The following is a 27,774-nucleotide window of genomic DNA, read 5'->3' as shown; positions in this document are numbered from 1 at the left end:
TCTCACAGCAATGATGGAGTCCATGGCAAAGAACTTCGCCTCTTTCCATGAAAAGCTAGATGATATAAATGCAAACGTGTCCTCACTTAGGATGAAACTGGACCAGCATGGCACTAGAATAACCGGGGCTGAACCCAAAATCGGAGCAAATGAGGATGGCGTGCTCCCCCTCCAAAACACAGTTACGGAGCTCGTGCGCGACATGAAGAGTGTCAAGGCCAAATGTGATGACCTAGAATCAAGGTCACGCAGAAACAACATCTGCATCATGGGGGTTCCTGAGTCCGCACTCAGGGGTCGGATGGAACTGGCGGTGGAGACCCTCCTCAAAGACCTCCTCAAAGACCCTACGCTTTCCCCATTCTTGCCTGAAATTCACCCACCATAACAAACTATACTTCTTCACAGTTCCGGATGAAGCAGTGAAATTTATTGAATCACAGATCCCACTAAGGGAGCCTGCAGATGACCTGATGGAAAATTATTAGGTGGTTTATATTTCCAATTGGGGGGTGTCCTCCTGGGCACATCTACGGCCACTGGTGTGAGTGCATCCTTCCCCCAACTCTACAATATGACACACCATCTTCATCGTATTGAAGGCAGGTTCCATCTGCCCTTGCCTCTAGCGGGCCAAACTTTCCTTCTCTTCGGCCCCGCCACAGACTCTCAATAATCAGGCATGCCATACTAAATGCAACCTTATTTCTTCTGGTCTCCTACCATCCAACATTATGCTTCCTTTTGTAACACTATGCGCACAAATGCCGCTGATGGGTTAGAGGTGCTTGTTGCACCGTACTATTTGCTAAATTGGGTGCATGGCAGTGGCGACCCCCGCTGCAATTGCAATACCTGAATTGACGGTTTGTTCTCAGTTTTGCCCCTGTTGGGCAAGTGGGCTGGTGTCGCCAAGTTGGGCACGGCACTCTGGCACCTGTGTTCTGGGTGGGGAATATTGCACTGCTGGTTGGGGTGGGCAGTGAGGGAGGGGGGTGGTAAAGTTGAGGGTTGGTTAAATGAAAATGGCTTGAGAGTGGGGGGTATGGTTACAAGGCGGTGCGGCTCTACTGAAGCTGCGCGCATGGTTTTGAATGGTAACAAATATCGCTGCAGGGATGTTCCATAATACGGCACTATGTCGCTTAATCTTATGACATGGAATGTCCGGGGGTTAAGTAACTTTACTAAAGTCCGCAGGATAACCGCTTATGCCCAGAGGCATGGAATTAAAATACTTCTCCTTCAAGGAACACATGCCCTGGGGCCCCTAGCAACATGCCTGGCTCCGGCTTGGGGCTCTAACAGGTACTACACAAAATATTCAAAATGCTCACCTTGGTCCACAAATCAGTCCAATTCTCACTGCGCACTAGCCATATAGACCGAGAGGGCAGATATGTAATCCTTCACTGCCCACTAGCTAACGTGGAATGCCTCCTCGTGAACACATACGCCCCGAATTTCGACAACCCAGATTTTTCCGATGAAGTGACCACCATACTCACAAGATACATTGGAGTCCCAATCATATGGGGGGGGACATGAACCTGATCCTAGACAACGAGGTGGACAGATCTGGCACCGCCCGCAGAACTACATCACGTGCGGCCAATAGATTACATACACACATAGCCACACTGGGCCTCAGAGATGTGTGGAGAGCTCTCCACCCACACACGAAAGAGTATACCTTTTACTCATCAGCACACGATAGCCTGTCGAGAATAGACCTGTTTCTCATATCGAGTGGGATGGTGGGCAGGACCATAGACACACAGATACTACCACGCAGACTTTCAGATCACTCCCCGGTAATGTTGCGAATCAAACTGGGCACGACCCACCTTCCCGTTTTGCTTGGCGTTTCAAGTCGGAGGCACTGAGAGACATTGGGCCTCATTACACGGTAGGCAGTAACCATGGCGCTATTAGCGCCATGGTTGCCGCCGGTATTTTACCGTGTCCGCCTTGGTGGATGGCGGAATTACCACCCTAGGCACTTCCCCATTCCCATTTTTGCCCCCATAGGGCATAATGGGAATGGGGAAGGCGCTAATTACGGTACTGCAAATTGCGGTACCGTAATTAGCTTAAAGGTCCCTTTGCGGCACCCTACTTTAACGGCTGGTAAAACCAGCCGTTAAGGTCGGGTCCTGCAAAGGGAACTCGTAGTAAGGCGGTAAGGGTTTACCGGTACCGGTGCCCTTACCGGTACCGGTAAACCCTTACCGCCTACCGTGTAATGAGGCCCATTGTCTTTAAAGCTAAAATACTAGCTGACATTAACACCTTCTTTGACTGCAATAAAAGACACAATACATCTGATGGGGCCCGGTGGGAGGCGTTCAAGGTCTTCATTAGAGGAATGTGCATCACCAGGGAAGCTGGGGTCCTCAAAGACATTAATAATAGCCTACTGCGATCTGAAGCGAAGCTTAAAGAAATTGAGAGGGAGTACACCACTGCCCCTTCCCCCGCCATACTGGCACAGATAAGATCAGAGCTGGAGGTCTTTGAGGCCCACGCCCAGAGGGAGATACAATACTACGCCCGTCCCCTGGCAGCACAGAAGTATGGCGAGGGAGACAGACCGGGGAGGACTTTATCCAGACTGGTTCGTGCGGAGGGGGGTAGAACCCGCATAGACTGCATCAGGGATGCAAGGGGCGTCCAGCACTGGTCCGACCAACTCATCCTCGAGACATTCACCGAATTTTACACAGCCTTGTATGCTCCCCAGCAGGAGCACAGCATACAGGATACAAACCTCGTTCTGGACCAAATCCCCATGACCCTTCTCTCCCGTGCCACCAGAGATCAGCTTGATACTCCGATCACCCTTGATGAGATCAGCAAAGCTATCGCGGGCTTCCCGAAGGGCAAGGCACCCGGCCCAGACGGGTTTACCTCAGAGTTTTATCAAGAGCACGTTGCCATCCTTGCACCCAGACTCCCAGAGGTCTGGAATGAATCACTTAGCCTAGTCACCTTGCCCCAGTCCATGCGTGAAGCCCTCATAACCGTGCTCCCCAAGCCGGGCAAGCCACTGGCCGAATGCGGGTCTTACAGACCCCTATCTCTAATTAACACTGATATGAAAATCTTCACCAAGATAATTGCTAGTAGATTCATCCCCATAATAACTCACTTAGTTCATCCAGATTAGAGTGGCTTCGTCCCTGGTCGGTCAACGGCCCTCAACATCCGCCGGCTATTCAATGTTATGTCCAGAATTGATCCCAATGCTAGTGCCGTAGCAGTCACCCTCGCTGCCCAGAAGGCATTTGACATGGTGTCTTGGCAATATATGTGGGCTGTGCTGCACAAAATGGGAATCGGTCCTTGTATGATGTCATATAATAAATGACTGTATACAAACCCGGTGGCCAGAGTCTTAATTAACTCCCAGGTCTCGTCTCCCTTCCCGCTCTATAGGCGCACTCGCCAGGGCTGCCCGTTCTCCCCAATACTGTTCACGCTGGCTATCGAGCCCATGGCTGACAATGTTAGAGACAGGTATACCCGTAAGGGAATACGCCTGCAAGACACTCTGGAGATAATCTCACTGTACGCCGATGACGTACTTCTCTATTTAGACACCCGTCCGCCCATCTAGACCCGATTATTCGTGACATAACTAAAATTGGCACATTCTCGGGCTTTACTATAAACTACACCAAATCTGAAATATTTCCGCTCACTGCGGCACCCTCCCAACCAACATGTGAATTTCCTCTCTGCTGGTCCCCAGGCGGAATAAGATGTTGAGATGGCGCAACCTTCCGCTTTCCTTATCGGGCAGGCTGTCCCTAATTAAAATGATAATTGTCCCTAAGCTTCTTTACATCTTCGTAAATATCCCGATCTGGCCTGGGAAACAATACTTCAGGGATCTACACACTGCATGCGCCCAATTTCTATTGCACTCCGGCGCGGCTCGCAAGAAGTGGCAACATATGGCTCTTCCATATGAGGAAGGGGGCTTCATGGTCCCTGACCTCGTCAGATACTGGATTGCCGCACAGGTCCAGCATGCCACACACTGGTATATACACGTAGACCCTCCCCCACATGTGAAACTTGAGAAACTAGCAAGTGAAGAGGTCAACATTCTGTCTCTTATCCTTCATCACACATACTACGCCGACGTCCCGACGGACCCTGTAGCAGCCACGACCATGGCGTGGAGATGACTATTGCAGTCCCATCCAGACCATCATCCGTACTACAAGTGGCTGCCCATCTGGCAGTTCCCGGGTCTCAGTCCCACTCATGATAAACTCCTCATGCGACACTGGCAAGATCCTGGCTACCGGGCACTGTCCGACCTATATCCCGAAGGGAAATTTATCACCCCACAGACATGGCGGCCCGGGCACTCTGGCTCGGCGCTGGAACTACTGCAATACTGCAAGCTGAGGCCAGCGGTCCACGCCATGTGGCCCACCTATCCCGAAGAACCCCCAGACTCACCTGAAACCAACTTGATAACCAGTTCAGTCGGGGCAAAGGGCATAACATCCTCCCTGTACAAAATGCTGCTGGAAAAACTGGATGACGCACCTCAGACAACACAGGACACATGGAGTGGCGAACTGGGCCTGACTCTTACCAATGCTATGTGGGGTAGGATGTGCATGCATACACGCAAGGTCTCCCTTATGCCAGATTTAGGTGTATGCAATATAAGCTCCTGAACCGCCTATACTACACGCTGCACAGGGTGGGGAAATTTGCACACAGCCAGGCTCATACCTGCCCGAGATGTAAATCCATGGAGGCAGACCACATTCACATGTTTTGGTCTTGTGATGTGCTGAGCCCGTACTGGAAAGCCATCATAGAAGCCCTCTCTGAGATAACCGGGATCCATATTTCTCCTGACCCACTGACCGCCCTGTTCGGACTGTGGGATGGGCCAGAGGTGAGGAAGGTGTCCAAGTTCTTGAACATCGCAACTATAGTGGCCAAAGAATGCATATTACAGTGCTGGAAGCGCCACTCTCCCCCCTCATTCAAGATGTGGCTGAAGGCCCTCACCCGGACTCAAATGTGCGAAGAGGTCTACATCAATAGTCTCCCAACGACCTCTTGTCCCAAAAATGTATGGTCTGAATTTTGTAGCTACCTGAACAGTAAAGATGACATTGAACTGCTCTCCTCCCCCCGCCAGACGTATAGACTTTGCTATTCCTGAAATGTGCTGTACTGTGCAAGCTATTGCCTACCCTTTCCTGGCCACCCCTGTATACAATGCCATTCATGTGTCTGCAGCTGTATCTGTTATATGCACCGTATTGTTTACCTGTTCTTGCCTCATGCCAATAAAGAAAAGTAAAAAAAAAAAAAGAAACCTTTTGGTTCTCCCTTTCACCTTCCCGTCTTGGCGCAGAGAGGAGTGGTTCTGTCAGGGGGTTGGAAGTCTGGGTTGGAAATGGGGTTAGGTATGTGCATGGAGGTCTGCAGAAAGCCTACTCCTGTGGAATATGAGATGTCTTGTGGAGAGGGCAATGGTCATGTAGTGTGTGCTTGCTGCTACAGTACCTGGGTGGTATATGGTATGTTTTGTCAAAGTACAATGTATCTTATTATTTTAACTGTTTATAGATTTGGGACCTCATTATGACCCTGGCGGTTGCCGTGCCCTTATTAAGGGCACGGCTGCCACCGGTAATTCATTTTTACCGGAGCCCAGAATAGGGCAATAACCGGGTCTACATTCCCATTGAGCCCCATAGGGCTCAATGGGCTCAAGTTATGAACATTTTCCCCTAACACAACATTAATAACTTAAGAAACGTAGAAGTGCAAGCATCCCATTGAGCCCCATAGGGCTCAATGGGAATGGGGAGGATGCTAACAACCGGCCCGCTCATGACGGGTCCGTTGTTAGCATCCTGGTCTGCTAGCGGGCCCCGCTAAGGACGTCTGGTCTGACCAGGCATTCCTTAGCGGGTCCCTCTGCAGACCTCGTAATTGGGCGGCCCGGAATGAATGGTGCCAGTCCCTTACTGGCATCGTTCATTCTGGGGCCGCCAGGGTCCTAATGAGGCCCTTGGACTTTTAAGATTATATATTGATTTTTCCTTTGTTCAAATAATGCTTTTTTGGCTAGTTGCCAAAATAAAGATATGATTGATTGAGTGTATGATATGTGTAAAGTCTTGTAAATTCCTTGTTTGGTAGAAATGAGTTTTGGTTGTGATGACTGCATTGTGTGGTTTGTTTGCATGGCATGTTATGATATGGGTGTTTGGGGTGTTGTGGTATTTGCCTTCTGGTGTCTGCAGTGTGAGTTGAGAAGTCATACATGCGTTGTGAACATTGTTTTGTAAAATGACTAAACTTGCAAATTCAGCATGCGTAACAATCATCAATGAAGAACTCTTTCTCAAATGTGTCCATATACGTTCAGTTAATACAGGGTCCTGCAACTTGTGGCCCCAGAAGTTTTGGACTACAACTCCAATTATCACTCACTGTTGATAATGCTGACATGACCTGATAGGCACTCTAGTTCAAAACATCTGGGGAGCCAAAGGCTAGTAACCCCTGAGTTGATCCAACAGTCATTAAACCCAGGTGCCAGGGTCCCTTAGTCATGCTCATCATGTATTGTTTGTTTTTGCAATCCCATCTGTCACAGTCACTCCACAAACACATTGCATATGTGTGGGCCATCAATGGTCGACAGCAATTCATAAAGTGAACAGCATTGATCATAGCCCTACTTTTTGGAGAGACTGGAATGAATTCCTGAACACAAACTTGGTCCGGCATAATCTGTTAAAGGAAGCAGGCAAGGCCAATTCCTGGGGAACAGTTACGATTGATGTGTTAAACTTCTCAGTCATTTGTAGCGTTTGTACAGAATACACAATATTATTCAACTGGTGATGGATACATGGAAACCTTAATCCTGCTTGCTTGCACCTGAATATTTGTCCTGTCATATGTTCCAGAGTATTAATTTACCCCCATCGGAAAATACCACTGAGGAGAAGCACCTGACAGAGAAAGAGGATGATGGCATACATACAACTACAATGCCATCTACCGTCGTTGAGAGAAGACAAATGGAATTAGCAGTACATATCAAGGTATACTATGTTTACATGCCTGAGATGTCTCATTTTATGTTTGTTTTTATTCAATAATAATACCCATTGAATAATTGTAGCATAGGATAGCTTATTGAGTTACATCCTTTTCAAATCTCCACAATCTCATGCGAGGACTTTAGAGAGGACCAGCCTTCATAAAATAACATAGAAGTGTTCCTTTTTGTTGCCAAGCAATGTACTTTAAATACTCCTATGTCCTGGCAACTTTCCTCCATATTTTTGGGTTAGTGGGACTGGGGCATGCTTTGGAGCAGCATTTTAACTCATTTTGAGCAGGCGTGCCAGTGCACATATGTGACCATGCCCCAACTATGAACCTTCCATGCCCATTCTCCTGGCATCATCGAGCAGTCCTTTTCTCTGTGCACTTGGGGAGGGAACATTGGGCGGCAGCTGTGTGGTACTCATTGATTGTGTTTACATTTAGTTCACTTTAGCTGATCCTCCAATCCTTATGAATTCCTAGGTTGTGCACTTTGTGCCGCACCGCGGATCTCCATTCCCTGTAGCTAGAGTGCATCTGGGCTGATTAATTTTGGCCCAATTGTGCTTATTGTTATTTATTTTCCTACTATCTGCTATGTCGGTGTGACGATATTTTCCGGAAGCCTCTACCTACAGAGTTTTTTGATTCCCATCACTGGGTCAGGTAAGTAAATAGCTTTTCTATCAGGCCCCAAGACATTGCAGCTCTTGCCCAGCAGCTCATCATGCTGGGAGGGGTCCTCCAGACCCATATGAGTGTCACAAGACAACAGCTCCCAGCGCTTCTATTGAGGGAAGGTCTAACTCTTATTCCTTGATCCAACACAAGTTGCTGGTTCAGAGGTCTTCTCCTGGCCCTAGGGCTGTGGTTCCAGACCTAGTTTTGACTCCTTGCCAACATCGCCTGGGCATTGCTCGGATGGTTCTATAGGTCCTTTAGGTAGAATGTTGCAAACCTACCCTGAAGTTCATTCAGGGGGTCCTCAGGGACCTATAAAAAAACATTTATGCATGCCCTGTTCATGCTACTGCTGTAGACCTTCCTCCAACCCTTGTGCCTTTTGTGCTTGGGAGCCTAATGTGTGCCATGCCCTTGCACTATGTCCGTGGAGTTCAAGAGCTCCAGTGGCACTGCATCACACAGAGTAACTGACCCTTTGAAAAACGCCCTTCACATCAGGATTAAAATGGCAGAAAAATGGGACAGCAGAGATTAAAGAAGCTTTTTCAGCCCCTTTAGAAGTGCACCCTAAATAGAGGCTCCATCTGGTGCGGGACAGGAAAAGCAGCAACAATCCAAGATCAGAGGCATGAGATGTCCTCATTGAAATCAAACCCTTGAAGCCAGTGATGGATAGCAAGTTCTCAATGGAGGACCACTTTCTCTGGTGGACCTTAATCCAGAGACCTCCCAAGTGCAGGGTGTATCACAGCACACAACTTCAAGACACCTACTTGCTCATTCCCATCTGGCCTTCACGCCGAAACTACCATGCAGGATACTTCCAGTTCACAATTCTAACTTTTTGGCTTTAAACAACATGCATAGTGTTCCCGAAACCTGGGAAAGTGGTAACTGCATATCTCCATCAACAAGGAACCCATATTTACTGTTTCCTCAACGTACCACTTCCTCGGCTTCCACCTCCCTTAGCATTACCCTGAAGTGGTATTCTCACTGGACTTATAAGTCAACCTCAAGCATTGCCCTTTACTCTTACCCATTAAATCAGCATACATTGGGGCACTCACCAGGGTAAGCTCTTCCCTATCCAAGAGAGGATTCATGCTCTCAAAGGTATGGGCACTTTGATGTTGGAGGCATCAAATATTTTATCCCTCAACTGATACTAAGCCTGATATCGTCTTGTGTATATGTGTTTCCCTTCATGAGGCCCTTCATGAGAAGACTGTAACTGCACTTGGCAGAGAATTGTTCGGCAGCATGTGAAAAGCGAAGTTTACTTTTGGATGCAGGAAGACAATCTTTTGGTGGGGGCCCCTTTCATCAGAAAGAACCCACTTTGACAATCTGAATGGATTCCTCCTCCTATGGATTGGCAGCCATCTTGGGCCATCTTTGAATCCATTACCTGTGATTCCCTGTGGACCCAGAAATGCATATCAAACTTCTCAAACTGAAAACTGGTTTCCTGGTAATAAAGACCCTTATGCACTCAATCAAGGGCTTGAGGATTCTAATCTTGACGAACATTACTACAGCATTATTAGATTTGTGCATGCAGGGTGTCAACGTTTCATCTCTGCTTTACAGGCTAACACCGGTTATCTGAAAATGGTGCTTTCAGAATGGGATTCACCTTCAGCCAGTCACCCGGTAGGCTCACTGAACACCCAAGAGGACACAATCAGGGGATTGTCTCATAATCCAATGAATGTGATCTTTCTCCGGCAGTGCTCAATAAAATCTTAAAGATGAGTTAGTAATGCAGCAGGATTTTCATTTAGGGGAGCGTAAAGCAGAGTGCAGGCAGGGAAATTTACAGTTCAGAGTAGGTCCTTGGGGTTGTGATAGAATGAGGTGTGGAATAGGAAGCAAGGATGTTAGTACTACAGCACTCGGAACTCCAACAGCAAACCGAGACCACAACTTACTTTGCCCAGATAGTTATCAAGAATTCAGGGATATTTTTTGATGAAGCAAAAGCAGGGGAACTCCCCCAACATTCACTGTATGACTGCAAAATTTAGTTTATTCAGCATGCCCAGCCCTCAGCTGCTTCACTTCTGTTTTTGTCCCGAAAAAGCATGGAGTTTTAAAATCCTGTATTAGCTATCAAGCTTTAAATCGTGTGACGCTCAAGAACCACTATCCTCTTCCACTCATTTCAGTAATGTCGGATAGGATTCAAGGCACAACCATCTTTACTAAATTGGATTTGAGGGGTGCATACCATCTTTTTCGGGTTTGTCACAGTGATGAGTGAAAGACCGCATTCAAGACAATCTTCTATCTTTACAAATAGTAGGTAATCCCCTTTGGGCTCTGTCATGTTCCAGCATCCTTCCAATTTTTCATTAATGCAGTTTTGCAAGTGTTTTTGGACAATATTGTTGTAGTCTACATAGATGACATTCTTATTGTTTCTCAAAATACTACACAACATGAGAAGCATGTGTGAATGGTGCTAGAGAAATTGCGAGCGAACAATTTGTTTGGCAAGTTGGAAAAAAGTCAATTCAATACAGATATCATGGAATTTCTGGGGTTCATCATCTCTCCCAGAGGCTTGGAAGTGGACTGACACAAGGAAAAGGTAGTGAAAAAGTGGCCAACCCCCTGTAGTGTAAAGAGGCTGCAGAGCTTATTCGGCTTTGCCAACTCTTACTGAAGATTTATAAAGAACATTTCACAACTCGTTGCCCCTATTGCTCGTCTGCTGAAGAAGGGTGTTATGTTTTCCTGGACTGCAGAAGCAAAGAATGCATTTAACTGTCTCAAGAAACAATTAATCTCCAGACCAGTTTTTTTTGCACCCTGATGTCACACAACCTTTTTAGTTGAAGCAGATGCCTCCAATTTGGCGTTTGGAAATGTTTTATCCCAGAATGAGCATGAAAAAGAATAGTTGTATCCAATAGCCTATTTTTCAAAGAAGTTGTTGGTAGCCGAAGTAAATTATTCAATCACGGATCAGGAACTCCTGGCAATTAAGGCAGCTTTTCAAGAATGGAGGCACTATTTGTTAGGAGCTCTGCACACAGTGACTGTCTTAACAGATCATCGAAATTTACTTTTTGTCTACCAATACTCTTTCACCTTGACAACTGTGGTGGTCTTTCTTCTTTGCGGATTATGATTTTGTGATAACTTTTAAAACAGATAGATTGAGGAAAATCATCACATGTTCCGGAAGCACCTCAAGACCTTCCTGTTTGCTTCTTCTGCCTTTGCCCTCCCTCTCCCCTGCTGATCTGTTCTCTCTTGGCACCTTGCATCTCGTCACCCCTTGTCCTCTGGTCCCAGGTTCCTGCTCACCCTGCCACCCTCCTGCACTGCGTCCGGGCCACCCCTTGCACTGGGGTCTGTATCTGTACCCATAAAGCCCCCCCTTCCTCCCTCTTGCACTTATCAGACCCTCCTTGTCTGCTGCCTTGAACCCAGCACTTGCCACATGCTGCACTACCGCTGTTACTGATTTTATTATTTATTTCTTTTATTATTATTCTCCTTTGCTTTGCACTTTCCACTTTTTTCCCCTTCCATGCACTTTTCCCCTCCCCCTCTCCTATACACTTGCACATTCTCAATGTCACTGGGCCTAGTAAGATCGTTGGTTTTGTTCTCCCCTGCTCCCCTCCCTTGCCTTGCTGTGCTCTGAAACACCTGTGTATGAGCGCGACACAAATAAAATATCATATCATATCATATCATTGAATGGAAAAGCAGATGTACTTTCTCGTCAAGTTTCCAGCAGAGAGAAGGAGAGGGAACTCAAAGGCAAGACTCTTGATTTTGAAAAAACAATGTTTGGCCCCTATCACTAAAGAAATAAATAGTTGCCCTCAGAGAATTCAGAGCAGCATGGCCGAATCTCAGATGCTTACTTGGGCCAGTGAAGATCCAGTTCGACATAGAGTGGATGGGCTCCCTTTCGTTGATGCCACATTGTTCCTTTGTACAGAAGAACTAAGGGAGGCACTGCTGAAGAAATTTCATGAATCCTCTTTAGCTGGGCATCCATGTTACAGGAAGACTCTGGAATTACTTCGTAGAGAGTTTTGGTGGTGATATGCTGAATTTTGTAAAGACTTGTTAAAGTTGTGCTTGCTCAAAGGCAATCATTGGAATGCCCATGGGGTTACTAGTCCTGTTACCTATTCCACCATGTCTGTGGTACACCGTTTTGATGGATTTTATTGTTGATTTACCGAAGGATGAAAGTTGCTCAGTTATCCTTGTGGTCATAGATTTGTTAACCAAGACAGCTAATTTTGTTTCCATGAAGGGGGGTCTCAGCACCCAGTCTGGCAAAGAGTCTTTTGCAGGGGGTTGTTAAGCTGCTTAACTTGCCTACTCAGGAAATCTCCGATAGGGGGACGCAATGTATTCCTAGGTTTGGAGGGCCTTTTGAAAGGAATTAGGAATTGAAGTGAAATTGTCCTCGGGGTATCATCTTCAGACCAGTGGACAGACAGAAAGCATGAAGCAAGAATAGGAGAAGTATTTAAGGTGCTATTGTCCTCCATACAGGGATGGTTGTCTTGGTATGGTTTGCTATGTTTTGCTACAATAATTCAGGTAGAGATTCAACTCCCTTATCTCCTTTCTTCTGTAATTGTGGATTCCATCCACATGTCCTGTGAGAACTGGTTGGGAATGAAATTTCAAACTCTGAGCTTGAGGGAAGATTTAAACATTTTGAGGGAACACTTGCAGAAGACATTAATGGTGCTTCAGTAGAGTAAGCAAAAATAGTAGATGATGAGCAAGCCCAAAATATATACTTGGAGAGAAGTTTTGGTTGTCTACTAAACATCTTAGATTGTGAGGAAAACACTTATTTAGTCTAGTCCAATATTTATTGACACTGTCAATCCACTAACAGTAAGACGCAAGTTACCCAGGAATTGAAGGTTGCATCCATCTTTTCATATGAGTCTACTAAAACATTTTCAGAAAGAAACTAGATTAGAAGGGGCCCCACCTCTGATCATTACTGAAGATAATTCAGAGGAATATGAATCTTGGATTCACAAAAGGTTTGTGGGGTGCTAGAATATTTAACTGATTGGAAGGTTTTGGTCCGGAGTAGAGATCTTGGAGAAGGCTGGCAAGGAAGTGTAACTCAGGGGCAACACGTTTGTCTTGCAAGCAAGACAATGCGGCACAACGCAGGTTCGATTCCCGATCCCATGCTTAGAAACCACATGCTGTTATTAATCACATTATAAATGAACGATAAAATAAAATAAAGGCTTCCCAGGTCCATTCACCTTGTTTGGTAGCAAGACCTCATGCTAGATCATTTTTAAGCAAGGCCCTGAGGCAGGGCTTTGCAGGAGGGGTACTGTCAGGTCCCACAAGTGTCCCAACATAGTGCATGGGGTTGGGGGTTGCTTCACTGGGAGATGCAGCAGTAGACGTGAAGTAGAGAAGATTTTGTGGTTGAGGATCTGACTGAGAACTTTATTTATAGGAAGACTTCCTTTAATATTTTCTTATCGCAAAGGAGTTGCTTACCCAATCCAAGATCGTGAAGTACTGGTTGGGCTGGAATTAGAACTAGAATGTGGAAGACATTCTAAACTTCCTTTCATCAGAACCTTTGAATTTACAGATCCAGTTTCTTGAATGTTCTTCAAGGGGTCTAATTTTAATTAGAAAAAAGGGAAGACAGATGGTGGTGTTTTTGGTAAAACAAAGAAAAGAAAGAAGAGAAGCAGTAGTAGACAGCCAGTTAAGGACTACAAGTGACATATGCATGTCACATTCGTTGGCCGTGTTTTGGGGTCCAAATGAAGCATAGTGGTGGAGCGCAATAATCATACAGGCGTTTTCTTGTGTGAAGCTAACCCAGCGTGGAGAACATTACCACAGTTTGCAGACTGAGATTGCAGCCGGCGTTTCTACACCTAAACTCAGAGGCAACGCTGTGGAAGCCGAGAGCAGTACCGAAGCATAGCTGAGACTGCATGTGCGCATCACGAGGGAGAGCATTAAATGCATGCCAGCTCTGATGTACATATTATGGAGTCAGTGCAGGTATGGAGGTTGGCTTCAGGAGCATACGTTGAAGAATGGCAAAGAAAGCTATTACCATTTGTATATTGCTGCATAGCCTAGTCCAAAAACTTTTCGCACATACTTACTACTCAAGTTTAACGTATCAGTAGCTCTATCACCAATAAGTTGGAAGAACAACTCCGTTTATGACCACAAATATTGTCGTTTATGTGGCAATCTTACTGATGAAACAGTGTTCCATCTGATAATTGAATGTGAAAGTCTTAACTTTTTACGTATTAAATATTTTAAGTCATATAATAATGCAGTAAAGGTGACGGATATACCTTTTTTATGGTTAGACTTTATGCAACGCAATGATACCAATCTAATATATTTCATTGTCAGGTTTTATCTGCATCTTGTAGAGATTTTTAAATGTCTTCAATGATTGGAATTGTGTTTTAATGTTTTCATCTGTAAAGTCGAATGTATTTTTAATATTTTATACGGTATGTTATACAAAGCTTTTTTGCTATATGTATATCCCATAAACAAACGTAATCATTACCATTTTAATGCACAGACATGGCAGAATATGAAAGAAAATGAAAATTAAAGGTTTAGAAGATGATAACTTGCCAAAAACATTTGAGCTCTGGTATGCAAGGTTTGGGCTTCAGTCGCTCTCATGTATTCACGTGACATTTTCAAATGAAAGGGACTATGGAGTAGTATTAAGATGTTGTGTATAGTTTATTTTAAAAGCAAATGGCTGACAAATCTAGCAGAGAACTTAAGAGTTGAGTTAGCCAATTCAAGAGAGTGAGTTCTTTTAAAAAAGAAATGAAGATTACAACCACATCTGTAAATATAATAATTAAAAGACGAAAAAACTACAATAAGAAGAAATCCCTTCAACCTAGACCGTATGGAACACACGTTATTGGGAATACTCAGTGAGCTGGTTGGAAGGGAGGATTTACAGTAGGAAAAGATTCTTGTGAATGGTCCAGGATTATCAACTGTCTCACGTGTACTATTTGTTTTCTTGTCCCAACTTCCCATGCCCCTGTGTAGATTTCAGGAGCCGTCAGGAAGAAAGAGTGTGATCTTTTTTATTTTATCCACTTCCCCTTTTCTTTGGAGGTGTTCGGATGCAGCTGGTCATCTAGCTGAAGATGCACTGTTTTTGACTGTCTGTGGGGTTGAGCAACAACTGTAAGTTTTTACAACCTGGAACTGACTCAGGAGCAGACAGTAACTGATCCCAACCCTACTCCATGTACAGGACAAAGGTGCAGACACTCCCCAGGTGGAGTAGGGAGAGCACTATAAAAGCCAGCGACCCCCCAGTCATTCAGTTTGGGTTGTTGGAGCAGGAGGCTAGAGTTTGGAGACAGAACTGGAAGATGGAACAGAGTGCAAGCTGGAGGAACGGAGAAGATTGGAAAGGCCGAAAATGAGGCCAGGCGCACCTAGGAACAACAACCAATACCAACACTGACCCAATTCCCAGACACATGTAAAGACACTTCCCACAAGTAGAAACCAGAGGCGGAAGGGAGAGCACTACAAATGCAACAGACACCAATCAGCCAGTGTGGGTTGTTGGAGCAGGAGACTGGAGCTTGGAAGCGGTTGGTGAAGAGAGAGGATTTCAGGGAGTGCAGGTTGCAGAGGCAAAGGAATTTGGAAAGACAGAGAAGCAGAGTGGGAGAAAAGGCTGCTAAGCAGGAAGCAGGAGATGTAATATCCTGAGGATGTTGTTACAGTGAAGGAGGAAGTGGTTGGAGAAGTTGAGGAGGGGGAAGATCTCAAGGTGGTGGTAAATAAAGTGAAGGAGGTGGTCGTGGAACATCAGATGTAGGTGGCAGGAAAGAAACCATAGAAGGAGGTGGTTGGAGGAAGACGACAATGCGAGGTGGTAGGAATAAAATGGGCAAAGGAAGTGGTAGGGAAAAGTCAACAGAAGGAAGTGAAAGGAGAAAGACATCAAGAGGAGCTGGAAGGAGAAAGGCATTAGGCACAGGTGGTAAGGGAGATACATTCAGAAGAAGTGGTGGTAGGAGAGAAACAGAAAGTTGAGGTTAGTAAACATATGTGGGTGTTGGTAAAAGAAAGACAGCAGAGATAAGCTGTAGGAGAATACTGCCTTGTACCAGACAGAGGAAAGAAGGTTGTGTACTCACAAACACTCAATGGAGGAAAGAGAGGTCCTTAGCCAGTTGTAAGGACCTTGCCAGACAGCCAGGCTGCCATACAGCCTGTGAATTTTCCGTCAGCCAGGTCAGAACTAGTGAGAACCAGAAGGCAGGAAGAGGAACAAGATTGGGTCAGGAAGGTTAACTCGATATTAAAGCAGTAAGAGGGGGCAGTCAAGGGGCACCTGGGCAGCCCCAAAAGGCCTCCTCACTCTCAGCCTAGCTCACCAACGCCATGACTCACTGATTCACTTATGAGCGAGAAACCACTGCTGAGTTCATCTTGGGATTTGGGACCCCAAAAGCCTGCACAAAGCTAGTGAGCAGAAGCAGGGTTCAGAAGTGATAAAGCACACGATGGTCAGAGAACAGACGATGAGTGATGTGAGCTTAGACTGTAAGGACGACTTGGACTACCAAAGGGCAGTCAGAGACACTTAGGAGTGGAACATTTCTTCTGATCATTGTGACCTTTTGCTTTGGGAAAGACCCTGTTTTTATTGAGCTAGCCAAATTGATTTTCATTTCCTCTAATAAAACTCTTGAAAAGTAAGCTTCTTTCTTGGCGTGTTTCCTGGTCCCAAGTTCTTTTTCACAGCCCCCACAACTGAAATTTTTAAATCAGGTCAGTGCCTCACATCCAATCAGAGAGGAACAAAAAAGTGGCTAACCTTATATGCAGTGTTGGGGTTTTTAGGTTCCTTAGAGCTTTAAGACTTCCTTCAACAATCTCTTACAAGACTGTATTCCCAGTTTAGCGATGGGATGAATAGGATAATGTAGAACTAGAATGATCTCTTTGAATTCAGTGAGTCATTTTGAAGAAAACATATTTTGACACTGAAAGTGGATTATACAGGAGAGGTTGAAGTGTGTCAAGACATGGAATCATATGGGAAAACAGGTCTCTTCGCGTGCAGTAAATTCTATATAGCCTATTGGGAATTAAAATCCATGACTAGAGGGTAAGCTGATCACAAATCAGTAAGGATTTCAACTTCCTCTCTTTAATGAAGGCTTCACCTCACTATACAAGTAGGTGTAAATTATTTGCACTTCCCTTTGTCCATAAAGGCAATGTCCATTGAATTTTACCAGACCTTGTTGCAATATCACTTTGGTACATCCTACTCAAGGGTGCTGTGTGAAAATGACTTTGATAAAGTGAACTTGAAAATTCACTACACATAACTATCATGCATGAAGTTATATTTAGCACATTTGCCCTATCCATTCAGTTAAGGCAACAGTTATTAAACCAGGGTTTGCGAAAATGTCTCAATATGTTATCTCATGGTATTTCTTTTTGCTGCCCCTTATTTCATAGTTACCCTACAAGCAAATTACATCTTTGCCAGCCATCAATGGTGGAAAGCATTTTATAAGGTCACCATCATTAATCATAGCCCTACTTTTTCCAGATGGAGCAAATAAGTGAACCCAAAATCGTTCCAGCATAGTGTGTCAATAAGAACAGGCAAGACCCGCAGATTTCGTACACAATATAGAATATTGGTTGGCTGACGATGGATAAATAAAAAACATTGATCTTGCTTGCATGCACCTGAATGTTGAACCTATCATGTTCTGCAGAATATTGAGGTACCTGTGCTGGAACATTCCACTGAGAAGGACGTGATGGAGCAAGGGTTCAGTGACATACACACCAGCATAATATTATCTGCCTCCCTTGAGAGAAGCCCAACGGAGTTAGCAGAACCTACCAAGGTATACCATGTTCATGTGCTTGAGATGCTGTGTGTGTGTTTGTCCTTTCAGTCATTAACTTGATCCATTTAAATAAATGTTGTTTTCAGCATTGAATAGCTCATAATCACATTCTTTCAAATGGCCCTCAATAATAGGAGATGCCAAGAGCCCTACCAATAACATAGCAGTGTTCCTTGTCGTAGCCAAAAGATATCACTTTAATAATAGTTATGCCACTGAAGAAATGAATGGGACCATATGTGGCAGATATTCTGGAAACAGCAAACCGCTTGAAGCACCTTTTGATGGAACAACAAAACTGCTAGTATTGTGGAGTTAATGTATCTCTTCAGAGTCTGTGAATGTACCTGGAAAATGGGGGTGAATGACTGCTTGGCAAATGATTCTATTGTGCTGAACTCGCACAATGAGCAGTGCGTACCTTTTGCAAGACAGTGAAATCACAACCGCTGAGAGAAAGACCATTAGTGGAAGGTAATCTCTTGTTTGAAAAATGAAATGAGAGGAAAAAAACAATGTGATAAAAGTAAAAAATAGGTGCTGCATTAAGCACCTACAGTTTCATTACTGCTTAAGAAAAAGTAAAAGGGAAATGTTTCTGCCACCCAAAGTTAATTATTTCCAGGGAGGGACAACAAAGCCAGAGATTTCATTACCAAATAAAAAGAGAAGAGCGCTAAGAAATGGAAAATGGGTGTTACACTAATTAACACGTTTCTTTCATAGACGCATGAAATCACGTTTGGTTTTCCCTCTGGGCTGTTAACGACCATTGTGTTCCTCTTGCCACACATGTTATTTTCAATGTTATAGTTCTCCACTGCAGGCTTCGAAATTGAGGGGAGCTGGGTGCTATTTAGCTCCTGCTTCTAGCATAGTAGAGCCTGGTTAGCTTGAAACCAACAGTTACCAGGCGCTACTTTTGGCTTCTAGGGCCAACTGGTGCTTTCCAAACATGTAAATGTGACATTCACTTTGAATATTTGAGAATGTTAATAAAGAAGAATTAGAACACATCTAATATACATTCAAACACAATGGTTCATACAAAATTGACGAAAAGGTAAAGGAACATCTCTGGTAGCTCCTGGTTCCGCTTTGGTAGCTGAGGCCTACAGGTTGCTGCCCGACACCCAGGAGCTGGTCTTAGCTCCTGCTCAATAAATCACAATTTCGAACCCTGCACTGCTATGACTTTAGAAGCCTCAAAATAGATGCAGACCATTTTAAATATTGTTAAACTTAGAAATCACATTGAGATCAACCCAAACATTACACATGGCAATGGTGGGTGTGCACACAATATCAAAATCTTTGGACTCAATGTTGAGCAATTAGAACAGGATTGATGCCAGGGGGACAAACACATTAAATGCAGCAAAAGGCATGACTGGCCACATATGGACAGACCCCTTTGGAAGCAGTGAGGCATAATTTGTCAGTGAAAGGCCACTATTAGCACATGTAGAGCTGTAGATACGCGATGAGTACATAAACGAAATTCAAACTATTTTGCACCAGTCAGTGTGGTGATATATAGGCCCCATAAAAATGTATGCTGTCACGTGATGTGGCATCTTTTTCTGGAATGTGCAGAAGGCTGATCAGGCATTCTGCATTCTCCTTATGTTAAAGATTGCCAGAGTTTAACCTATCCCCACTCCAGACAGGGCAGCAATAAGGCTACTCAGCAACTGAAAACCATTGCAAGGCAACACTCCTAACAAAGAAGTCAACACATCTACCTCTGCACTTCACAAACATGCTACCTCCCTCCAGCCATTGACCGGATCAGCACTGATGAGATCAATCAGTGCATAGAATGAATTCTGATAAATGCTGGTTCTCCACGAGCATTGACTGTAGAAATGGCAGACCTGATGGACAACCGAAATGTAGATTTGCTTTTCATGTCAGAAATCCAGCGTTCAGACTCATAGACACCAATTTTCAAACTGTGCATCCTTAAAGTGCTCCCTTCTATATTGAACGATACTAAATAGATCAGGTGGTGACGTAGCCCTATCTATAAATCAACATACTCTTGCAACAAACTGCATAAAGTTAACGCGTCCTCCTTCACGTTGCAAATGAAATTACTTCCACATGAGGAACACCCCTACTGGCTCCAACAACAATTTAATCTCCTGATCACACTAACTTTGCTACATCTTTGAAACTTATCTAAAAACTCACCATCACTGAACCCAAAATTGTTCCACTGCTGTGTGTCACTAGGAACAGGAAAAGCCAGTCGTTTCTGTATAAAATATAGGATATTGTTTGACTGGTGATGGGGAAATAGAAGGACTGATCTTGCATGTATGTACCTGAATGTTTATCCCATCCTGTTTTCCAGAACATTGATGTACCTGCAGTGGAATATGTCACTGAGGAGAAGCACATGATGGAGGAAAGGCACAGTGACATACACATTAGCACACTGTCATATCCGTCCCTTGCCTCCAATGATAGAAGCCCAGAGGAAGAAGCAGAACCTACTAAGGTATATCATGTTTATCTGCTTCAGATGACTTGCGTGTTTGTTGTTTTATTGACATTTAACCACTGGCATAAATGTTGTTTTAATCTTGCTGAAGCTGCCGGCTACGTAAACAGTATTGGATGTTCCATCTATATCGATCTTATTCATTAGTTGTATTCAAGGCCCCTGAGAGGGAAAGGGGAAGTGAATACAATGAAACAAAACAGATTCAGCCTGCTTTCGGTGATCTCCTACTCTTCCTCTGGATAAGGCTAGAATCTGAAAAACATACATAACGGTATTATTATTCTCTCTCCTACTTACCACATCGTCCCCTGCTATCATTAATTTTAAAATTGTAATATTGATTCACCTAATCAAATTCCGTTTTTAAAGTGATTTCCTGAGCAGCTCATTATTTTGATGAATTGGAGAAATGTGTTCTGTTTTCGTGAGCAGACCAATTAATACTGCTCACATTTGTAACTGTTGTTACACGACAATCTTAACTGTATGTTCTAAGGTTGCATTCTTTACCTCATATCCTCGTGGACCTCGAGGTGTCCTGATGTTCCTCATTGCCCGCAGCCTTGCACTTCATTTCCCGTCCTGCCCTGTGCTCAACGCTCCTGATCCATGTATTTTCAAATCGAGCAATATCACGCAGGATGCTTTTTAAGGGAGTTTTTCGAGTCTATCCATAGACAACCCAGAAGTAAGTATTTGCTCTGAGTTCTGTTCCAGTTATCCCGTTTCTATGATAAAATTCAGTAGTAGACTGCCTCTCTCGCATCTCTTAGAGTGAAACACGTTAAGAGATCATTACCTAAATCCAACCTTTAGTATAACAAGGAAATAAGAAAGTTTAAACAGACATTTTGTCGTCTTGAACGTCACTGGCGGAAACATAGCGATTCCTGCTCAAGGATTAACTACCTATGATATGTTAGAGGACACAACATATTTATTAAGCTATCGACTAAAAAAGATATTTTGCTAATCGTCTCCTTACTAGCACTAATAGTAGTAAGAAAATGTTTTAAATTCTCCATGAATTATGTACAGTCCAGGCAGTCACCCTAATATTATATCTTTTTTAATTTCCTTGTGATAAACTGGCTGATTTCTTTAAATCCAACATTTTTACTATCAGAGAACAACTGGTGAAGGCATCTCCAGCCTGCAACCCTGATGCTTCTACCATGTCTAATCGGGGTTATCTGGGTTCAAGAAAAAAACATTGATACATTTTCAGAGCTATCAGAGAAGTCTGCACTCCATTAATTTTATGGTTGAAAGAAGACCAACAGGGTCTTCTCTTGACCCCTGTCCTGACTATCTTTTGAAAAATGTTTGTGCATGCATTGTGATAGATAGCTGCAACATTATTCATCAATCTCTGCTCCCTGGTTATGTACTGTAAGGAACTCATGGTGGCAACAGTAAAGACAGGCACAAGTGATCACAGTTCAAGGATGTTTATTAAACTGTTAATGCAGGGTGGAAAACACCTAGCCTAAACCAAAATCTAAGATGGAAGCAAACTTCGACCATCAAATGAAAAATAAGGCAGTCCTTGTGGCGTCTTCACAAGTAAAAAGACCTATACTAAAAAACCTATTGCCAAATCCTTGCAACTAATTACAGAAAGAGTGTGGGATAGGGTTTTCAATAAAGAAAGAAGTGTTCACAAATAATAAGTGAGGATGTGATTGCCAGGGGTCTTCCTTACCCATGTTTTCAGCACGGGACAAGGTGGGCACAGCATACACTCGAACTTTCACAGCATGAATCGACAGTTCCGTATCAGTTATCATTTCTTCGATGGTTAAGTTTCTTTTCAACAAAAGTCTCATGCCGGATTGCAAGATGGCTGCCAACCTATGAGGACCTGTCTCTCTGTCCTCCATCGGAGCCCACAAAAGCAGGACTTCCAACTGTCAAACAAAGCAGCAGCCCCCTCTAGACACCTAGAGTTTGGAGTGGCTGGCAAGCTCAAGCGCACAAACGCAGACCAGGCAGTGTGAAGTGGTGCCTCGTGTACCTCAAACAAGCACAACACCCACAATCTCGATCAGCAGTGGGAGGACCTGGAAAACCATTCTTGCAGCTCAAATATTCAAGTGAAAGGCCTGAGTGAGGCGATTCCTAATGAAGAACTGAGAGACACCATACAACAATCCTTTGGAAGCATCCTGACAGGGATGCAACCGGAGGACATGAGAATATACCATGTATATAGGGTGGGTCCAAAGAAGCAAGATCTGGGAGCAAGGCCAAGAGACGTTCTGGTGGCCCTATCATCTTACACAATGAAAGAAGACATACTCTGCACAGCAAGAATCCACCCAGGAGTGTCAATTAACGGAGCTCAAATCCAGCTTTACCAGGACCTGGCATTTTCCTGTACCTGGCATTTTGACTCGAGAAGATAGCTCAGGGGCAACGTGCTTGCCTTGGAAGCAAGAGCACCACAGATTCGATTCCCGGGTCCGCGCTTAGAAACCTCTGGGTATTAAGCATGTTATAAATAACCTATCATATCATAGCATATCATCCACTCTGCAGAAATGTAAGGCTAAGAATCCGGTGACCAAGGCCTTAATTGCTAAAAACATTCAGGCTTCTCTTCTCGTGGGAAAGCAAACAACAGAGAGTAACGACATGTGAGGGTGGCCTGTCGGTAATGAACTTGGAGGAGGAAGAAAGGCCCTCGCTGCGAGTACCCAGATCAGCGTCAACCAGTGAAGGCACCAAACCTTGGGAATGATCCGGGGTTCAGGGAAGGAGAGGCAGCAGAGGGGCAAAATTGAGAGGCCCTCCAACCGAGATGGGAGGATCTCAGCCTATGGACGGAAACTGACAGGCCTCTGGGGGTCACGAAAAATACATTATAACTCTAAGGCTCGTTGGGGTATTGAAATCCTAATGACAGTTGCTGCTGAAAGGGCGGGTGAGCACTGAATGTAAAAGGGCCAGACAGAGGGAAGGAATTCAGAGGCTATCACGGAATCCATATGGGGGTGCAGTTCGGAACTCCCTGGTGTTTAATCAGGACCGTTGCCCCAGGATGGTATCTGGGGCAGTTCGCCGGAACACTGGCCCTGACCGGGGAATGGGAGGGGCCAGGGGGAGTTAAAGTTTCTTGGGTTAGGGAAGGAGGGAGTTGGGTGTTGGGGAAGTTGAGGGGAGGGGAAGGTGCCTGAGTGGGAGGGAAAAGGGAAATGTGGGAGGAAGACCCAGGCGCACAGAACAAATTGGGACAACAACAAAACTCTGGCAGCCTCTGGGGAAGCTGGGAAGGAAGGGAAGACCTATAAATGTAACAATGTCTCTCACAATGATATCACATAATATAATGGGGTTAAACTCCCCACTAAGTGCAAAAAAGTAGAGGTACAGTTGATCCGGTGTCGAGCAGACACAATAATGCTCCAGGAGACTCACATCAAGATGGCCGACAGAGCTATTCCCCACGTTTCAACACTTTGCACAGCTTTGTCAGGCAAACTCAGAGGGGAAAACAGCAGGGGTCATGATTGGATTTAGGAGCTCACTCAAGGTAAAGGTACTACGCACACTAGAAGACAAGCAGGGAAGGTTTCTATTTCTATGTGTATAAATGGGTCCCAGGAAGGTGACGTTAGGAACACTATACGCACCAAACACGGGGCAAGAAGGCTTCCTACGGGAAACACTCCCGAAGTTAGAAAGGTTTGCAATAGGGGAAACTATCCCTTCCGGTGACTTTAACCTGGCGTGGGACCCCAATAAAGATAGAAGTTCAGGGAGTAGCCAGGAAGGAAGCCCCCCTTCAAAAATGCTGTAAGAAGCGTTCGGCAATATAGCCCTCAAGGACATATGGCGAATAAAGAAAGAGGGAGAAAACTGTTTCACCTGTTTCTCACACGCATACCAGACCCTATCTAGGATTGACTATGCGGGGTGTCAGCAGCCCTCCTGGGGGAGGTGGAAGAGATAAAGTTTGATCCATATCGCTATCTGGCCACGCTCCACTGATAGTTACTATAAAAAGATGGGAACCACGGAGAGGGCTGTGGTCTTGGTCACTCCCCCAGGAGATTCTGTCAGACAGTGGTGGTGGTGGAGCGATTGAGAGCCAAGATAGAGGAATATTTTAAAGCCATCGATAACCAGGACACGACACAAGAAGGGAAATGGGAGGCATTTAAAGCGGTAATAAAGGGGGAGATTATAGCCTTTTAAGCCCAAAAGCAGAAACAAAGTACAGCTATAGAAATCAACTTAAAATCCCAGTTACAGGAGACCATGCTGACCTTAAGCAAAAGAAAAGTGTAAAGCTATGTATACAAAATTGAAGGACATCAAGGGCCAATTGCTCCAATCACACAAGGCAGAAGGATCCCTACTAAACACAAGACAACGATAATATATAAGGGCAAATAGACTCTTAGCTAGACAACTGAGATGTGCGGAAGCAAATCGCCACCATAACGGCTGTGAAACAGCTGAATGAGTCCATAGCCACAGATACAGAAACGATTATTCTATGAGCATTATATAAGTCTGATAATCCCAACCAACAAGTAATACAGCCATGTCTAAGGCAGTCCCGACTGTGTAAGCTGGCGACCGCTGAAATGGAAAGATTGGAGGAAGAAATCACAAGTGAGGAAGTGGAAGCAGTAATTAAAGGCCTGCCATGCAACAAAATGCCGGGTCCAGATGGGTTTCCAGCATGCTTTTACCAAATATTCCATAACCAACTGAGCCCAATGCCAGTCTCTTTAACTCAATGAGTCTGAGCGGTTCAGTGACCCAGTCCATGTCGGAGCGAAGGTGGTGGTACTTAGCAAACCAAATAAAGGCCTGACGATTTGCAGGTCCTATCACCCCAGTGCACTTCTAAATATGGATACAAAAATGTGTATATGGGCCCTGGTGGCCAGTTGTCGCCCCACCTGCCGGAACTAGTGTGAACAGACCAAGCTGGAATTATAAAAGGGAGGCAAACATGGGAAAACAGCAGGAGGCTGGCCCACGTAATAGAGAAGGTGGAGCACCATAGGGTTCCAGCAGTACTGATTTCACTCGGCAGGACAGACCCATAATGTAAAGATGAGTCAAATATTATTGGTCGTATGCAACCTATGCGACCGCCTTCTTAGTCAGGGCCAATTAACGACAATCCCATCTCCATTCACCCCTCTGTTCGGGAACCCATAGTTCTCCTCGGAGATGTGCCAAGGCTCATTTGTAAGATGGCGGGAAGCAGGGTGTACAAAAGTCGGAGACATGCTGGAAGCGGGCGTGGTGAGGACATTGGAAGAGTGTAAACAGCAACTCAGGAAACAACCAGATATAAAAAAAAGGTGCCGCTGAGGGGCCGGACCCCTTTTGAGAAATTCATCACAACGCATACAGGGAATAAACAACTGGTTTCCAAATTATATAGGATCCTACAGCGGGAAGACCCGGACTGCACCTGGACATACATGACACGTTGGCAGAAGAAACTCAGGGAAGAGATACCTCTAAAGCACTGGGAGAACCTATGGGAACAAATACTGAAACTAACTAGATCCATACAAACCAGGGAAACATGGTACAAGGTGATGGTACAGTGGCCTTACAAACCGGAAAGATTGGACTCGATGTACCCAGGGGTTACGCAGGAATGCTGGAGCAGTTGTTCGGGGAGAGGGGATTGGAGACACATATTGTGGGACTACCCTATACTGAAGAGATTCTGGGAAGAAATTAAGGGCCAGATACAACAAATGGTATGCAGTCCCCCATTATACTCACCCAAGGAATGAATGTGCAGGCCTTTTGACCCTGAGTTCCCAATCCCGGCGAAACCTCAGCGCAATGCTTTCATGATCCTGTTGATAGCGGCCTGGTTAGTATTAGCTAGGAAATGGAAACAAAAAAAGCCCCCATGAATATTGAATGGCTGCATAAGGTTTTGGGGAAAGAGACAAATTCTGCGAAGATTGGGGAATGATACTGGACTTCCTGAAGGGAGAATATATGCAACAATGGTGTCCCCAAAACTTGAAAATACTGGACATAATGTAGACATTAAGCTCAGATTGGAGGGGACAATTATGCACAGTCTTCCTGGATTAAAGTTGGGCACAGGGAGGGGGGGAAATGTGTTGGGAAGGGGGGTGGGAATTTTTTATATATGTTATACATGTTGAAAATGCCAGTAAAGACTGTTAGAAAAGATTTCCATTTGTGGGTAATTTGTCCGCCATTTGTGCACCCCGCAACGTTTTGCTGTTGACTGACCATCCTAGCCTGACTTTTACCAGTGGAACACAGCCTTCTGCTGTACTCTGCTGGCCTTTGCTCATTTTGTTATGGGGAAACTACATGCTCTTCAGACTGTCAGTACTGGGAGACTTTGTTTCCCTTAGTCTTTTACTTTGTTGCTATTTCTTAGTAACATTTATCAGTGCACAATGTACCTTAGAGTACAGTGTGCTGAGGTCCCTTTTTCCTTTTTAAGGCCCTAGACACCCTCAAGGGATTTTTTGTGAATGTACAAGTGTACCCAGGACAGAGCTGGTGGCAGCAGTTACTTTAAAAGTATTTTTGACTCTTTTCTATGGCCCCAACCGGGTTTATCGCATTTGGCCCAGGAAAGTGGCCAGTGCCTAAAATGGCCATGCCACAAGGTGCTTTGTTCTGACCTTTGGCCATCTTGTCCCTTTGCCTTCCCCATGTCGAGCCGACCCGGGAAATTCCTATTTTGGTCAAACAGACCCACGCACAAACCGAAGCTTTCGCAGGCTTCTGCATGTCTTGTGTGTGTGCGCCCAGTATGTGGGCTGGAGCTGTCTAGTTCCAATACACATCCTGGGTGCCAGGATGTCTGGTGTGCGGGAATAGCTGGGACCACTGTGGTCTATGATCGGTCCAAGTCTGGGATGGCTGTATGTGAGCAGATCTCTTATTGGTTTCTCTTTGTTTTGGCACAAAGGAGATTTTGAATAAGAGAATGCATCTTACACCCATTCCAGGTCGATCTTCAGAGTTCACACCAAACTTAATAAAGGAGCCGACGGCAAGCATGCCCCAAATGTGACGAGGAGAATGCGGGTATGGTGCACATGTTTTGGTCATGCCCGGTTATTGAACGCTTCTGGAGCGAAGTGGCACACAAATTGGCAGAAAAAGGGGTTAAAATTGTGGTTGATACAGTGTGGGCCTGCTTGTTGGGGGGATTACCTAGACCACGGAAACTCAAACATGTGAGTAAACTAAAGGACCTGGCATATGCGCTTGCAAAGAGGAGAATTGCCATTGGGTGGAAGACATGCCACAGACCACGATTAAAGGTGTGGTGGAAAGATCTGCAGAAATGGGCGGAGGCAGAAACCATAGTATGGCAAGAAGCGAGCAACGCTGGGGGGGAGGAAGAGACAGAGACCCTAATGTCCTGGAAATTATTAATAGCAGAGGTATTTGGGTCAACACAAGACCCAACGGAACCCATGGAAAGGAATACTCTATCACAAGATGCAGGAACAGAGTATTAGTAGAAATAGGCCCGTAATGGGG

The 27,774-nt window shown here is 44.9% G+C and overlaps 1 protein-coding gene across 1 annotated transcript in view; it reads left to right on the top strand.

Annotated features, from left to right (window-relative positions):
- The first annotated feature begins 4,777 nt into the window (after nucleotides 1-4,777).
- The window catches only part of LOC138580039 (uncharacterized), a 92,208-nt gene continuing 69,211 nt past the window's right edge, over nucleotides 4,778-27,774 (top strand). Inside the window, exons 1-3 of the mRNA XM_069650269.1 lie at nucleotides 4,778-4,927; nucleotides 17,598-17,732; nucleotides 20,095-20,241. Of these exons, the coding sequence (XP_069506370.1) occupies nucleotides 4,778-4,927; nucleotides 17,598-17,732; nucleotides 20,095-20,241 (432 nt within the window). The remainder of the gene's footprint in view (nucleotides 4,928-17,597; nucleotides 17,733-20,094; nucleotides 20,242-27,774) is intronic.

Source organism: Ambystoma mexicanum, chromosome 3p (assembly GCF_040938575.1).
Source record: "Ambystoma mexicanum isolate Mex_15411 chromosome 3p, UKY_AmexF1_1, whole genome shotgun sequence".
Taxonomy (NCBI): Eukaryota; Metazoa; Chordata; class Amphibia; order Caudata; family Ambystomatidae; genus Ambystoma; species Ambystoma mexicanum.
This window is presented reverse-complemented; position numbering and strand designations above follow the sequence as displayed.